The 17,251-nt window shown below is 40.0% G+C and overlaps 1 protein-coding gene and 1 pseudogene across 1 annotated transcript in view; both read right to left on the reverse strand.

The window, feature by feature from the left end:
• Nucleotides 1-1,182: 1,182 nt before the first annotated feature.
• On the reverse strand, nt 1,183-1,352 carry LOC132229262 (small ribosomal subunit protein uS14-like; annotated as a pseudogene).
• A 3,549-nt stretch (nt 1,353-4,901) lies between these two features.
• Nucleotides 4,902-17,251, reverse strand: part of LOC132230345 (protein mono-ADP-ribosyltransferase PARP15-like) — a 52,374-nt gene continuing 40,024 nt past the window's right edge. The window contains exons 7-9 of the mRNA XM_059687671.1: nt 10,759-10,892; nt 7,524-7,698; nt 4,902-7,211 (exon numbers count right to left, since the gene is read on the reverse strand). Coding sequence (XP_059543654.1) covers nt 6,922-7,211; nt 7,524-7,698; nt 10,759-10,892 — 599 coding nt within the window. The 3' untranslated portion in view covers nt 4,902-6,921. The remainder of the gene's footprint in view (nt 7,212-7,523; nt 7,699-10,758; nt 10,893-17,251) is intronic.

The raw sequence follows: 17,251 nt of genomic DNA on the forward strand, positions 1-17,251 counted from the left end.
CCTCTATTGTCAGTATCTTTAAGTAAAATTTCCTCTTGATCTGGACAGGTCCATAGTCACAATTTCCAACCTCTTGTTTAGAGAGTAAACGTCTGCTACTATTTGGGGAGCAAAATGGGAAAGGGGGCATTGGGAAGGATCATCTCAGGATTTAGGATTTAGTGTACATTTGGCCACCGACTCTCCTCTTTTTGCTACAGCACCCAGGATCTCGCCTGTGCCTGGTATCCTGCTTAGAGAGCCTCTATTTTACCTTCTACGGAAAATAGCCTCCAGAGTTCCACTGGGGTAGGTGAGGGGTTGTCCTGAACAAGGAGGGTAAGGAGAGTATCTAGGGGTTTAAATGTTCTTAAATGGTTTTCTTTCTATCATTTTAGCACCTGCCCTTCCTCTCTGCTTCACTGTTAGCTCCAGAGGCATGCATGTTGTCAGTTCCTGAGCTTTTTGAGGGTAAAGCAGGTTGGTTCTTGGCTTTCTTCCCACTTTCTAGCTTAAGGTTGAGGTATCTGTAGGCATTATCATAGATCCATCTGCTTTCTAGCTTCTAAAATGCGTTTGCTATCATCGCCTATTCTCACTGTTCTTAAAGACTTATGTATTCTTTTAAATTCTTTTCCTAGGATTTGAGGAGGAAGCAAAATTAGATGCATATGTTCAATCTTAACCCTGAACCCAATTTTAAAAATGTTAATGAAGTCCAATGTATTTATCTTTGCCTCTATCGTTTGTGCTATTTTTATATATATAGCAGAGGCCTGATGCATGAAATTCCTGCACTGGGGGGATTCTTTCAGCCCAGCCTGCGCCCTCTCGCAATCCAGGGCTCTTGCAGTCTGGCACCCCTCACTCCTTACCACCCACCTACAGCTGAGGCGGGAGAGGCTCCCGCCACCTCCACTGTGCTTGCCAGCCATGAGCCCAGCTTCTGGCTGAGCAGCGTTCCCACTGTGGGAGCGCACTGACCAGCAAGGGGCAGCTCCTGCATTGAGCGTCTGCCCCCTGGTGGTCAGTGCTCATCATAGTGACTGGTCGTTCCACCAGTTGTCCCGCCATTTGATCGATTTGCATATTAGGGTTTTATTATATAGGATATATTATAAGGGTTGCTGTTGTTTTTATGTACAAAAAATAGCCTTCTGTCATAAGGTAGATGTCTTGAATGACCCATTCATAGAAATTCACTTAGTCCAGCTTAATGAAGGCTATGTCCTCACATACTGATGGAAACACTGGCTACACATGTTGAGGCCCTATTTCCAGATCAGACCATGGCGGTTTGAACAGATGTGGCAAGAATGAGAACCATGGCCAAATTTCCTCAGATGGCTCCAATAGAGTTATTGGTGACCCATCTTGCTCTCTCTGTAGCAATGAGGCAAAAGTTTTTCTCAACATAATTTTGGTATTATCTTATTTAACCCTGGAGAGTAGGAAAGCAGGAATCATTATCTTACTTTTAAAAATGAAGAACCAAGGCTCTGAGAGTTTAAATGACTTGTCCAAGTTTATACAAGTAACACATTAGTTCTTGGGTCTGGACTAAATCCAAGTCTACTAACTCTAGGACAAATCTAAGTGATGCCACCTCTTGATATTCTAAAACTAGTTTTATTTCTTTTTGTTTTTATTTCAAATTTTTTATTGTATTTACATCTTGAATTTTTATTGCCTTTTAGTCTGATTTGCACACCAATCTTTTCCTTATTAATATGTTGGTCTTACATTGATTACTGATAGAAAAATAGTGATGAACTCAAATCCCTCGATTGCCTGGCAGCAAAGAACAATCTTAAGAAAATAACTTCTAGATATTATTTGTTTATGTGGTTTCTTGAATCTCAGGCCTTACCTGTATAATAGTAGTCCTCTGGGTCTTTGTATACCACAATAAGAGAACATGACAGAAAGATGAACCCAAGGAGGGAGATTTTGTGAAAGTGATACCTGAAGCGAGCTGAGGTTTCCCCCTAGGATCATGTCTCACAAAGCAAAAGAATGAAATCAAAGACCAGAAGATTTAAGCAAAAACATGGAAAATGTATTGCAAGCATATTCAGACTCTCTGCACAGGAAGGGGGCCTAATAATGGGTTGCCACTGAAGCCTTTTAGTCTAGGGCAGTGGTCGGCAAACTGCGGCTCGGCAAACCGAGGCTCGTGAGCCACATGTGGCTCTTTGGCCCCTTGAGCATAGCTCTTCACAAAATACTGGCTCTTCAACAAAATACCGACTTCTGCGCATGGGCCACGAACTTTCAATCGCACTGTACGTGCACGACTGCACGTGGTATTTTGTGGAAGAGCCTCACTCAAGGGGCCAAAGAGCCGCATGTGGCTCGCGAGCCGCGGTTTGCCGACCACGGGTCTAGGGGATTATATATGTTACAAGCCTACTCTATATCTAACCTTGTGGCCACCTGATTGATTCCCTCAATTATTCTTGCCCAGCAATGAACCTGGACTTCCCCTATTCCTACACCTCAGTTCGCCTTATTGTTGCAGCCCTTTCCTGGTTTCACATACCTCTGTGTCTAAAAACATTGTTATTTCTGCAAGGTTGGTTTCTATGGTTAGGCTTGCTCATTGCCGTGTCTACCCCTGATGACGTTCCATCTGCCTTTGTTTTCTACTGGCCCCTGCCCTAAATACCTGCATGTCAATCTAACTCCTCTCAAAAGTCAAAGTTATTTATTTGATGGGCCTTAGTTATCTATACTAATAAAAGGGTAATACACTAATTAGACCGGGAGACCGAACATCTTCTGGACATCTGACTTCCTTCCAGACAAAGCCATGGTGGTGGGGGCCGAGGTGGAGGCAATTAGGGGTGATCAGGCTGGCAGGTTGGGGGCCATCAGGCTGGCCAGGGAAGGCAGATGGGAGCTATTGGGCCAGCAGGGGAGGGCAGTTGAGGGCCATCAGGACGGCAGGACAGGGCAGTTGGGGGCCTTCAGGCCAGCAGGGAAGGGCAGTTGGGGGCTGGCAGGGGAGCGGTTAGGCGGTGATCAGGCTGACAGGCAGGCAAACAGTTAGGAGCCAGCGGGCCAGATTGTGAGAGGGATGTTTGACTGCCAGTTTAGGCCCCTGTGGGATGGGACATAAACTGGCAATCAGACATCCCCTGAGGGGTCCCAGATTGGAGAGGGTGCAGGCTGGGCTGAGGGACAACTCCCACCCCCCCCCCCCCCACACACACACACACTGTGCATGAATTTTGTGCACCGGACCTCTAGTAGAATTATAATTTTAGGTAAAAAGGTCAATAGTTAAGTAATAAAGGGCTTCAAAGAAATAAATTACTGTGTTTAAAATGTTTTTCTAAACAATATAAGGAAAATGAAGTAGGAGATTATTTAATTCTGGTGGCTACAAAAATAATATAAACAATGAGGGAGATGAAGCAAACGTCTTTTAACATTGCTATGCACTGTAATTACAAGATTCCCTTCCTATGTTTACTAATAGTTGTGGTGAAAACCAAGATTCATATGAGATCATGGAAAATACAGGGTATCCAAAAAAACTGTATACACACTATGAATAATTATTCATTCCAATGGGTTAAATCTGAAAAGCAAGAAACATATCTTGTGCTATCAGTTCATAAGTAAATTTGGGAGGGACATCCTGTATATATTGATCTCTGTTCTTCATTCCTGGCACACAGTTCCTAAAACCCTTGTAATTTCTTAAGTGAAAACAGCATTAGGAGCAACTTTTGTTTTAAAATTTGACCTCAGTTCCTGACACAAAAGTTCTTAAATAACTTGGAATTTCCTGGGTTTGGTAATGTCTTTTGTTCTAATGAGGTGACTCATGGTGAGCTTCTAAATGGGGGATGGTCATCAGGGAGACCAAGTCACAATTAGAAACTAGATATTCAAGGGTTTATTCCAGGAAAAAGAGAGAACTGCAACCCAAAACATACAGCCATGGCAAATTCACCACCACAAATAAAGAGGAAGTTCTTATATGGATGGTAAAAAGAAGGCTGTTGTGATAACTGGAGTTCTTACTTAGCTTCTTGACTAACATAGGAATGAGAGTTCCCCCTACAGGCCCTCCAGATTCCAATCTGGTTGAGGTCAACTATTAATTTTTTTTAATATAACTTTCAGCCCCGTGCTCTATTCTCTAGAAAGGGAAAAGGGACTGGAATTGACTTAATTATTGATCGTGCCTATGTGATGAAGCCTCCCTAAAAATCCAAAAGTATAGCCCTGGCCGGTGTTGCTCAATAGTTAGAGTGTTGACCTGAGCATCAAAGGGTTGCAGGTTTGATCCCTGGCCCCAGTGAGGACATGTGCAGGAGGCACATCAATGTTTCTCTCTCTCCTCTCTCTTCTCTCTCTCTCTCTCTCTCTCTCTCTCTCCCTCCATCCCTTCCTCCCTCCCTCCTCTGCCCTTCCTTCCACTCTCTCTCTAAAAATCAATATCATGTTGCTATTGTTGTTGTTGTTGTTAACCCTCACCCAAAGATATTTTGACTTTTTTACTCAAGACTTCTGTGTTTTACTGCTGAAGTAGGAATACAGCAAAATCAATTGGGGAGACCTTGAATAACAGCACCAGAGGAGGCAGGACACAGCAGTTTACATCGTAAGTAAGAGTCTACCTTACCTAAGGAAAAGGAGCTCTTCCATACTCCAAACTGGCTCATTAGAATTCTACACTGGGATTGGGAGCCAAGGCCCAGGTAGTTATCTGAGCATTATTTAACATTGTTTTGTTCTCTAGGACTATATTTCTTTCAAGAAATCCAGGGAGTAATGTTAATGAAGGAAGATTATGGTCTTTGCAACTCATATTCCAATCATATATTTATCTAGAGATGTAACTACCCTATTTTGACATGACATATATGTAAAAACAACATTAAAATACAATTAAAATGACATATAAGGTATTTAATGACACATAAGGGGAAAATGATACATATAGTACAGAACTCAATCATTAAGATTGTTTGCAGAAAAATTAATAACATGAGAAAAATACTTGCAATGCTAAATGAAAAATGTAGATACAATATTGTATAATTGGTAATTGAATAAAATGTTATTTTGATTGAATAAAGTGCAATTTTTACTTTCTTGAAGGTGGATAAAGAAACTAGAAAGGAATACGTAAGATACTGGCAGTGGTTTCCTCGAAGTATTGGAATTATGGGTGATGGAGTTTGGTGAAGATTTTTTAAATGCATTTCTGTACTCTTTAAATGTGCATGTGCTTTATTTATGATAACATAAATACTTCTTAAATGTCTGCAACTCTTGAAAAGTAATGTTTCAAGATAAGTATGCTGCTAAATATTTTAAGAATTTACCTCATTCTAATATAAGGGATGAATCTGAAAGGACACCATCTATAAAAGAAATGAGATATGTTCTGTGTCAGTGTAGGCAGGACAGTGATCAGCAGGTAATAGACACAGAAGAATAGATTTCAACTCAGTATAAGCAAGAGTTTTTTGATACTTAGAGCTGTCCTGGAATGGAATACAATAGGTTCTCTCAAGATGCTGCTCACTGGAAGTGGTCAAGAAGAGCCAGAGGGCTTTTTGCCTTAGGAGATGGTGAAGGGAGAAAGATGAGGAGACAGTGTCAGTGATGGCAAACCTATGACACGCGTGTCAGAGGTGACACATGAACTCATTTTTTTGGTTAATTTTTCTTTGTTAAATGACATTTAGATATATAAAATAAATATCAAAAATATAAATCTTTGTTTTACTATGGTTACAAATATAAAAAAATTTCTATATGTGACACGGCACCAGAGTTAAGTTAAGGTTTTTCAAAATGCTGACACACTGAGCTCAAATGTTTCGCCATCACTGGACTAGATGATCTCTAGTGCCCTTTTTACTGCTAACATTTTATCAATTTGTCATTCATTCACTTATTCATATGACCTCCAAGATGGTCCCCAATCATCCTTACCTACTGATGGCCATGCCTTGTTTAATACCTCCCACATTGAAGGAGCTGATTCAAGGAACCAATAGGATATTGTAGAAAGGAGGGAGTATGACTTCAGAGGCTAGGCCATGAAAGATATCGTGGCTTCCGCCTTCTTTTTCCTGAGTTGCTCTCTGTGGAATAAGTCAGCTGCCACGTCATGAGGACACTAAAGCAGCCTGCAGAGAGGCCTATGTGGAGAGGAAATGAGGACTCCTTGCCAACAACCAGCAAAAACTTGCCAGCTATTATGGTGATTCCCCTTGGAAGCAGATCGTCCAGCCCCAGCAAAGCCTTCAGATGACTGCATCCCCGGCCTTCAACTTCACTGCAACTTCACGACAAACCTAAGCCAGAACAACTCAGTTAAGCCATGCCTGAATTCTTTACCCACAAGGACACTAAGTTTGGCAGTAATTTGTTGTGTAGCTTTAGATATCAATACAACACATTTTTACCTGATTTGTTTCACAACAAATTTGACATAATACTCTTTGATTCAGTCACTCTATTGCTAATAAGAGTTTCTTAAGGAGGCAAAATCCCAAGCTGCACAATAGCAGCCTATTCATTTGATAGTATGGTTTAGCTCAACACAGTGGGGATCTTAACACATTCCAATAAGAACAATGACAACTTGGCTTTAGAATGATTCATCTTATTTCTTTTCCAATAGAAGAAAAAGAAATGTGTTCTTTGTTTCTTATGGATTTGGTGTCTGTAGTTATAGCTATAATTGTGTCATTTATATTTCTCAGCTTCCACCCATCAATATGCTCAGAAGAAAGATTTGCTAGAAATTGCAAGAAAGCATTTTAAAAGGCTTTTTTTCAGCGTTATAATACCTAGCATGGAGATTTGTTTTATCTGTTAAACAAACCAAAGGCAAAGACAAAAATTCTATGAATTGTTCTCATAAATAGATGACTAAATCACCTCTAAAGTTTTTTTTAATCCCATGTTTTAACATCTGAAAGTTATAAGATATTCTGGGTAAGCTTGATTATCAAAGAATACCACAAATAACTTTGGATGTTGTATATCATCTGTGACAGAGTCAAACAGATCTATGGAATTGTAAGGGTGCTTTGGTGGAGGCGTAACTATTCCTTCACGTCCAAGTGTGTAGACTCCGGTAAGTACTCGTACAACATAAATATGTTTCCTCCCATTGCTGTCTGGTCTGGAGTATTTATCATCAGCAGAATAACTGGCATCAACAGCAAAATAAGTTCCTTTTCCATAGGCTACAGCTGCAGAGAGAAAAACAAAACCCTTCATAAGAACATAAAATTATTACAGTATACAGAACCATACCCAAACCTAAAAATTAAATACAATTTTAATGCAGTTCTTGGTCACCACAGCCACTTTTCATCATTTCTAAAATTCCCTTCATCTGTCCTGGAAAGGTTGCCAGTCTCCTTTTGGGTGAAACAGAATGAGCTCTATGCTGACAGTGACAGTATGGCTGCCATCTATGGCTACACTGCTTGGGTATGAATAATCAACCTTAGAACATCCATTCACCTCATTCTGATCAATAAGATTACTTGCTTCCTTACCATTCTTCCCAGCATAACTGCGATTAAAGCCATGCTGATTGACGTGTGGCACAGAGTGTGCATCTGTCCCATGGAAGAGGATTTTCTCATTATCTATATGGCCATTCTTGATGTCCATGTGCTTTTTCTTTATCTGGTAGCTCTGCCAGAGAAATTCATTCTGTATCTTCTCAATCTACAAATGACAAAGAGCAAAACATTTGAATATGACCATAAAGCTCAATGTAGTGTTTGCTGTGGCCTTTAAGCAATATAGAGAAGGAGGATAAGGAGAAGAAAATGCAAATAAACAGCAAATTTAGAGTGGGTACTGACAAAAGAGAAAAATTCTGAGATGTTCTAAACTGAATTACAGCGGGCTGGAGCATGGAAGACCAAACAGCTAACAAGATTGCTCTCATTCCTGAGTATATGTTGGACTGTGAATTCACTTCTAGGCGGCCATTGCTGAGATTAACTAAACGAGAGAATAGCCAGGCACCACCAAACCCCAGGAGCCTCAGCTGCTTGTTTACACATTAACTTTCCAGATTGTTGCCCACCATGAATCTGAATTAGCGGACACTTTGTCTGACAAACTCTGCGCCTGTCCCAGAACTAGCCCGGCTTCATCTTTCCCCACACTCTTTCTCTACCTACAACCAATGTACACTCTTTCAAACTAGTACTTACATCTTCTTCCCCCTACTTGATGCAAAATGCTCGCTGACTCCAGGAGGGTGAGCCTGCTATCTTTTCCACCTGGCACTGCTGCAGGAGGTTTAGACTTCACGGCTTAGGACCTGGTCATTTTTCTTGGTAGCAATGACCCAAAAAACCCTTTCTTTTCAAAAGACTTTCAGCTGTGGAAATTACAAATTTTATTTAACAGTAGCTTTTTGTCTTTAGAAAAAGGGTAGCCTAAAAGCATCTGTATGTTATAATACTGCTTATTATTGGTATCTATTTTACATAAAAGAACTTAAAATTTATATTAAAATGTTTACCTGGAATTCCTAGAAATTTATTGACATTCAAACTCCTACTCAAAAATTTATAATCATTTAATAATTATTTCCATAATTCCTTCTAATCTTCCAATCATAATTCTTTCTTCATTGCTCCAATTATGGTCACAAATCACCTCATAACTGCCTAATTTAATGACTATTTCTTTCCAGAGATATCAACAGCATTTTAAACCATGAACCATCCTCTCCTTGGAACTTTGTCCTTTAACTTTTTTTCAGGAAATCATTCTCTATTGGTTCTCATTCCTTCTAGAAAATGAATTTAGTTCACTAATCATCTATTGAACATCTAGTATGAATCAAGCACTGTGTTGGGTCTCTGCCCTCAAACCACTTTCAGTCTAGAGGGAGAGAAAGACAAGAAAACAAATCATCACCCCTCACTGTGAGAAGGGATGGATTAGGAGAACATACACAGAGTAAGTAGAAAAGCATCAGAAAGAGATCCAGATAATCTACGTCTTGGGGGAGAGTAGGAAATCTGAGCAAATGGTGTTCTGGAAAGAAAGACAGAAGAAGGATCGAAGAAGAAGGTAGTGGACAACTGTAGCAGATATTGAGGGGAAGCCAAGTGATAAAGGCAGAGGGCAAGTTATTCTGCTGAGTGTGATGGAAGCCTCATGATGAAGATTTGGAATAGGAAATGCATGAGGGGGTTGACTGGAGGAAGCAAGGGAGGATTCCAGGTACCTGAAGGGTCCAGCTAAGGTTGGAGATCATGAATTAGTAATGATTTTATTTAGCAGCAGCAGGAGAGAAGGTAGGTTATAGAATTAATCCAAAGTTGGTGTTTTTCAAAATGGGTATGATAGAAGGACAAGAGCCAAGAATGTTGCAGAAATTGGGTAAACAAATTAAAGCGAGGTTCTAGTACTCTCAACAGCTTTGAACATAATGAAGCATCTTCTCCTTTAAATATGTCCCTTCCACAATCTCTCTTTTCTGGTTCTTCTTTCTCAGGAATTTTTACTCATTCCTTCCATAGGTATTGTGTTCTACAATATACTAAGTACGGGAATGCAGAGATGAGTAGGAGGTGATTCCTACCTTGCAAAGCCCGCAGTCAAACAGGGGACTCAGGCATGTGCAAAAGTTACCAAAGCACAATTTCATAAGTGCTCTAATGTAGGTAAGTACACAGTTTTATGGAAGAACCAGCTAGATTTTAAATTACTAGGCTGTCACACCCTGCTCTGATACCTATGGTATGATAAGGACCTTCTAATAAAGTCCTACACTTTACTAGCTACTATTTTTATGCAGCATAGTGAATGGACATTGTAGAATCTCTGAACATCTATTCCACTTCATCCCCATTATGGAGCAACTTCTGGTTTGGGTGGAGTTGGCCCTCCTTATAGTTCTAGAATGGAGCCCAGTTGGGTTAAATAAATCTCATGATGGGTTCCAATAGCCCAGGTCCAAGGCAATCAGTATATAATAACTTCCCCAACCCGGACTGGTTGGAATGGTCCACTCAACACAAAGACTGGTACTCTTATCTGTTAATTGTGGGACTGAGCACAGTGTCTCTTCTGAAGAATGTGAATGGGGGAAGCCGAGACTCTCTGGTTGCCACCAGCAGCCATCCTATAATCACAAAGGGACTCCTGCCTTCAAACGAGGCTGACACTGTGAACAGCAAATCCAGAGAAACTGGATCCAAGGCGTCATCGAACCACTGGATTAAACTGCTCCAATCACTGTCCTACTTCTGGACTTTCCATTAATTGTCAATACATTTCTTCTTTCTGATCAGTTTCAGTGGGTTTTTGAATTGTAAGTGAAAGTATCCCAACACATCTATGTAACTTTTGGGAGTCTCCTTTGTTATTGTGAATGCATGAGTCATGAGATTTGAAGTCTATGGAACTTGCATGAGTCCAATTAAAACATATAAAACGGTATAAAAGAAGAAAGAGTCTTATATAAAAAGATAGTTTTCATGTTAGTTCTTCAATATTTAAAAGAAGTCATTTTTTTAAAATATATTTTATTGATTTTTTTACAGAGAGAAAGGGAGAGAGATAGAGAGTTAGAAACATCGATGAGAGAGAAACATCGATCAGCTGCCTCCTGCACACCCCCTACCGGGGATGTGCCCGCAACCCAGGTGCATGCCCTTGACCGGAATCGAACCTGGGACCCTTCAGTCCGCAGGCCGACGCTCTATCCACTGAGCCAAACCGGTTTCGGCAGAAGTCATTTTTAAAGTGCAATATTACCTTCTCTATTCTGTAGGAAAGACAAGTCTGAGAGAATTTGTTCTTCACAGTGTCATATTCTGACTGTCCAGGTTGTAGCTGGGTCATACAAAACAGCTGCTGATTCATGTCAGACCGGTATTCAGGAATATTATCTGGAAATTTAGCATTTGGTGAAACATGACATTCATCTCTGAAAACCTAGGCATTTTTAATGCTCTTTCTTCTAATCCTAGTCTTTGGGGTAGGAGGAAGCTACACACTCTACTATCCTAAATTTGATAAACACAGATGAAGTAAACAGTTCTGACACTAATATGACATAGGTTAATTAATGGTTTAGCAAAAATATTTAGATAAACTTAGATTCACTATAGCTTGAAATGATAATTTTCCCAGAAATTTCGATGGAATTAATGCCATAAGAAGCTAATATGTAAACATGAAAGCTAATTTATTGGTGTTTTCACTTTTATCAGTTCTATTTAGTGTGGTTCTTTATTATTTTTCTTTTGCAACATGATTATCCTGCTAAAGATATTTAAAACACATTGTTCTGTATCCCATCTTCCTTGCTAAGTAAACACCACCTAAAGAAAATAACAGAAGTGCTTAGTGAATGCTTTCACATAAAGTGATGATGCTCAAAGTTTCCCTTTGCTTTCCAATAGCTTCCAGAAACTTTAAACACACTGAGCTACACAGACATCAGCGTCCTGAGTTGGTGTGACTAGTAGAAATATGGACAGATTGCATTAGAGAAGAAAATGCCACAATGCCACAGATTAAAACCAAAGGATTTCTCCTTACAAACAAAGCCACAATTTACCCATTTTTAGTGAAAGATATGCCAGGCCTGGGAGAGGGATCTAGGGCACTCCCATCCTGTTTTCCAAGTCCATTCAGGGAATTAAATCCTAGTGACAAAGTGAAGCATCTCACCCTAATCTGGGAGGTCTTTTCAAATTCCATTTTCAAAGAAAAGTTTCCCCATGGTAGGGTGTGTAGTTTCTGCAAATTCAGTTCTTTTCTTTCCCCCATTGTCCACCCCTTCCAGATCTTTTGGCCTAATCATTTCTAGTCCTAGGGGCTAGAGTCCTCTTGGACCTGTTCTTTATTTATCTGAATGCAGCAGGCAAGATGGAAAGAAAGGGGAGTGTTTCTTTGGGCCCTCCCTTCCTTTCACGCCAAGAGCTTACAGAGCAGAAAACTACCAGCACTTGGAGTCAGAAGACCTGATAAGCCTCAACCTGTGACCAGCCATGTAAATCTTCATTTTCTCATCTGTAAACTGGAGATAATAAGATCTGTTCTCTCTACCACCCCATGGCCTTGTTACAAGTTTAAAATAAAGTCAGAGGCATTAAAGCACTTTAGGAGATGCCAAGTCCTTTATAAACAAATACCTGGTTATTGTACTTAAAAAATGATCACTCGATCTTTTCTACAGCCCAGTGCTTCATAAAAAACAACATCTGAACCACCTTTCTTTAAGACTACTGGGCACTTTGTTGAGCTCTTTCCCTATAAATCTCTTTTAAAAGATAACTCTCTCTCTCCTTTCCCATTCCCAGTGTTGAAGACAAATGCCCTCCTACACCTTTCCTTGTGCGCCTGCCTCAGTCTCCTCTCCACGAGTGAAGGTGGGATTAAACACCAAGAATCCCGGCTCTGCCTTCAGTGTCCACTCTCTTCACCTTTTCTACTCTCCACAGATAATCCAACTCATGCTCAATGGCTTCAACTCCCATCCACTTACATGACTCCCAAATATATATCTCTAGCGTCTGATATACAGTTGGTGCTCAATAAATTCTCTCTGAATCAATAAATAGTTTTAATATACATTGGAAAGTAACCATGTATCATCTGCTCAAATGAAACTCAAAGCTATCCCTTTTAAGTTCTCTTTTAAAGAAGACCATATGAGCCCTGGCTGGTGTGGCTCAGTTGGTTGAAGTATGGTCCCATGCACTGAAAGGTTGTGGGTTTGATTCCCCGTCAGGACACATACCTAGGACTTGGGTTCGATCCTGGTTGGGAAGTGTACAGAAGGCAACTGATCAATGTTTCTCTCTCTCTCTCTCTCTCTCTCCTTTCCCCTCTCTCTAAAAGCAATAAACATATCTTCCTGTGAGGATTTTTAAAAATAACAATAAAATAAAGAAGTCCATATGATAAATTCTTACTAAAATTAACGTTTGTCTTTGCCAATAAACTTCCTTTTTATCTGACATTTTATCAGTATTATTCCTATTATATAACAACAAAGATTATGTGAGGCAGTTTTGTTGTTTGTTTTTGCCTCAAGTACCATATGATCACCTGTCTGCTTATTTTAGTCATTTTTTTGTTTCCTTCCTTCTTTAACATTCCTGTTTTATTATGTAAATTTCATGTCAATTTAAATTCTTGAGAACAAGTTTAACTTTATTTTTTTACTTTACTAATAATGACTTACTGCTCTTATATTTAAATAAAAAATGTCCTCTATAAAGACCAAAGGGAAAAAAATGTTCATTTATACATCCCTAGATACTATAGTAGATATTATTTGTTATGTTTAACTGTCTGGCATCCTTTTCCCCCTTTTCTGGGAAAAGTATCCTGAATTTCCTTTGGAGGACAACCCTTCTCCATTGCTTCAGATAGTGACCCCCTCCGGTTTAAGTATCGAGCCTGTGACTCTGGCTTGACCAGTTAGTATAATTCTGCAAAGATTACCTAAGCTGGTCCAATCAGAAGGAATCACAGGCCTTATAATGGTACTTCTGTTCCCAAGCATCATATTCCTGATGGGATATATTGCTATGGGATTCTCTCTCTCTCCTATTGGGCCTGATCATACAAGGATATGGACTTGAAGCTGCGAGCAGCCATCTTTCACTATGTGGAGCCTGATAATAAAGATAACACAGCTGAGAAGAGAATGAAAAATAAAGAAAGTCAGAGTCCAGATGATATCAAATGAGCAACTGGGTCAAACTGGGCCTGAAGCCAAGTATGTCTGGACTTTATAGAAATGTGAGTCAATGAATTCCATTTTTTGCTTACGCTAGTTGAAAGTGGATTTTCTATTACTTGCTACTGCCAAATCTACTAGTATTTTTATTTATGTGTGTGCATGGAGCTCTTACATGTACTGTGTGTTGCAGCACATTGAGGAGAATAGTTATCAGGAAGTAAGTGGAAGGAGAAATGAAATTCTTACTGGCAGACAATTCTCAGTTTCGGAAGGCTGCTGGTGACAGGTATGCCTCATTGCCAGTAAAACTCAGTGCTTTCTGGGTAAGTGCTCATAAAAAGGGTAAAAACAGTGGTTGCAAGAGGAGGCTATGTTTCTAGTTATTTTAACAGCAATACAAAAGTCACAAAATGGGAGAAGGCTAGATCAGAGGAGCAGGTCGATACAGATACTTTCACAGCAGGAATCTGTTTGCTCATGAAGTACAGCCAGATGACCCTGGCCTCTCTTTTCTTGCATCTGCTTCTGTTCTCAGGCTAACTTGTCCAGAGGTGGATGATCAATAAACCAGTATTGACCAGCTAGTTCATAGCTACAAGAGGCACTGAAGGTCAATACCAAACAAAAAGGAAGAACATGAGATCATTGGCTTGGATTTTCAAACTCTATTTCCCTTTTCTGCTTTCTCAGACCTTCTCTTTCTGCTCATTTGTTATTCCTGTTTCCCAGGCATGATTTTGTCCCTCAGAAGAATAATTAGTTGACAGGAGATTGTGTTCCATAGTTCTTGTACTTTTCCCAAGTATTATAGGAGGTTTTCTGTAAAGTCCTAAAACTGATTGAAATAGTGAGCATTCGCATCTAAACACTTTCTAAGTGATATTACAGATAACCACATGATTTTTAAAAGGACATCTTACATGCAGCCTTGGAAAATGTGGACTGGAAGGTAGGTGATGTGGCTATTTTTTCTCTTTTCTTCATGCTGTCATAGAATACATTCAGCAACTCAGTTACAAAGATGACAACTTTAACTTTTTTTAATGATGGAGTAGAATGTTTCCGTGTGAAGTCTACAATAGCATTGATTATGTCGTCAGCAACTCTGACTGGGTTTTTCCCAGCATTTCCTGGAAAAAAAAATTTAAGTGACAAAAATAGTTTCAGCTGGTGTTGGTCATGTGATCAGATTTGGCAAATGCAGTGCTTGATGCCGAGAAAGAGGAAAGCAACGCCTGACAGCCAGAAACTGACCTGGCACTCATAGCCGGGTCTTGGTGTTCTCCAGCTGAACACAAATTTCATAGAGCATTATCGAATGTAACCACTCTGTAACCATGATGAATTAAGCCAAAAGGAGACTGCTGCATAGTCATGTCTGACCACAGACAAAACCACCATAAATGGCTCAACATCCCCATCTTGACTAATATGAACAATCGTTCTTTGTTACCAATCACAGCTTTAGCTACACTCTTCTCTTCTTCCAGATAATATACCTAATCATAGAATTACATCTGCTTCCTGAAAGCATCCAATCCAAAGCAAAGCCCTACTTACTTGTGACTGCCATGAAGTTGCCTAGCACAAGCTCAAATCTATTAACAAGCCCTTTCCACAACCTCTTGCTGAGATGCTGCATAGATCCCCATAGTGTGTACTCCTAGTGGTTTTAGCTGAAGGGCATTGAAAGTGCAGATAAAAGAACATGCTATTTGGATGCAGAAGATCTGGGTTTATGTCCTGGCTCTCCACTGATTTACTGTGTGATCTTAGATAAGTCATTTGATCCCACATATTAGTTTACTAGGGCTTCCATAACAAAGTGCCATGGACTGGGGGCTTAAGCAACAGAAATTCATATTCTTAAAATTCTGGAAGCTGAAAGTCTGAGCTCAATGTGTTGGAAAGATTCGTTTCTTCTGAGGCCTCTCTTTTAGGCTAGTGGATGGCCATCTTCTGGCTATCTCCACATGGTCTTCCTTCTGTAGTTATCAATGTCCGAATCTCCTCTTCTAACAAGGACACCAGTTACCCTGGATTAGGGACCACTCTAATAACCTCATTTTAACTTAATTACCTCTTAAAAGGCTGTATCTCCAAATACAGTCACATTCTGAAGTAGGAATTAAGGCCTCAATAGATGAATTTTGGGGGACACAACACCTCTAAACTTCAGTTTACTCAGCTATAAAATTGGAGTGGTAATAAAAGATAGTAGATATTAGAGAGAAGACCATGTTAGCTAAGACGATAGTAATTAAGAACATAATGGTAAAAAAATAAAAGGTAATGTAAAAAAAAAAGTAATAGTTGAAATGTACAGGCTAAGCTGCCTAGGTTTGAACTTAGTTATGTTGCCTTCTAGCTGTGTGACCTTGTGCTTTAATACTTTAAGTTCTTATCTATCAGTGGGGGAAACTAATAGTCAAGGCTAGGTCCAAGTTATGTTGAAATGTTGAAAATGTATTCCTATGTCATCTTTCTTAGCTGTTTTCCAAAAATGCTTTCAGCCACTCCAACACCCAGTGCCCAGGGAAAACACTGGATTAGGGACCAGTGTTTCTAGAGGAAAGTGTTCCTAGAAACTGTAAGCAGGATGAGTCTGAGCTTGTTGGTTAAGGATAGAGACTGTATCTTAGTCGTGCTTTATACCGAGTGCCTTGCACAGGGCCTGGGTAACTGCATTTCAATCTAATGACTCCACAAATGAGGATCCAATTGGGAAACACAGCAGCAAACCAGTTGGGAGTGGTCTTATGGGTTTGGAAATGAAAAAGAAGGCTGAAGCACAATTCACCATAGCTAAGATCTGGAAACAGCCTAAGTGCCCATCAGTAGATGAATGGATTAGAAAACTGTGGTACATCTACACGATGGAATACTATGCTGCTGTAAAAAGGAAGGAACTCTTACCATTTGCAACGTCATGGATGGAACTGGAGAGCATTATGCTAAGTGAAATAAGCCAGTCAATAAAGGAAAAATACCACATGATCTCACTCATTCATGGACAATAGAGACCATTATAAACTTTTGAACAATAATAGATACAGAGGCAGAGCTGCCTCAAACAGATTGTCAAACTGCAGCGGGAAGGCCGGGGAGGGTTGGGGGGCAGGAGGTAGGGGGTAAGAGATCAACTAAAGGACTTGTATGCATGCATATAAGCATAACCAATGGACATAAGACACTGGGTGATAGGGGAGGCTAGGGGACTGTCTAGGGCGGGGGGATAAAATGGATACATATGTAATACCCTTTGTAATACTTTAAGCAATAAAAAAAAAAAGAAAAGAAAAAGAAGGCTGAAACTGAACTACCCTCTGGAAGAAGACTTAATAGGACCTGCTGACTACAGGGGTCTGGGACACAAAGAAGCAAGCGTGGCAGGACAGCTGGGAGTTCATGGCGCCACCAAAGGAGGAAACTAGAAAATTAGACAACTCAAGGGATGATGATGAGTTTGGATTGTAATATCAGCATATTTCTGGTGACAGAGAAATCTCCCTGATGAGATTCTGGAGTAGGCTAGAAATGCTGATTTGG

This window comes from Myotis daubentonii, chromosome 3, assembly GCF_963259705.1.
Source record: "Myotis daubentonii chromosome 3, mMyoDau2.1, whole genome shotgun sequence".
Lineage (NCBI taxonomy): Eukaryota > Metazoa > Chordata > Mammalia > Chiroptera > Vespertilionidae > Myotis > Myotis daubentonii.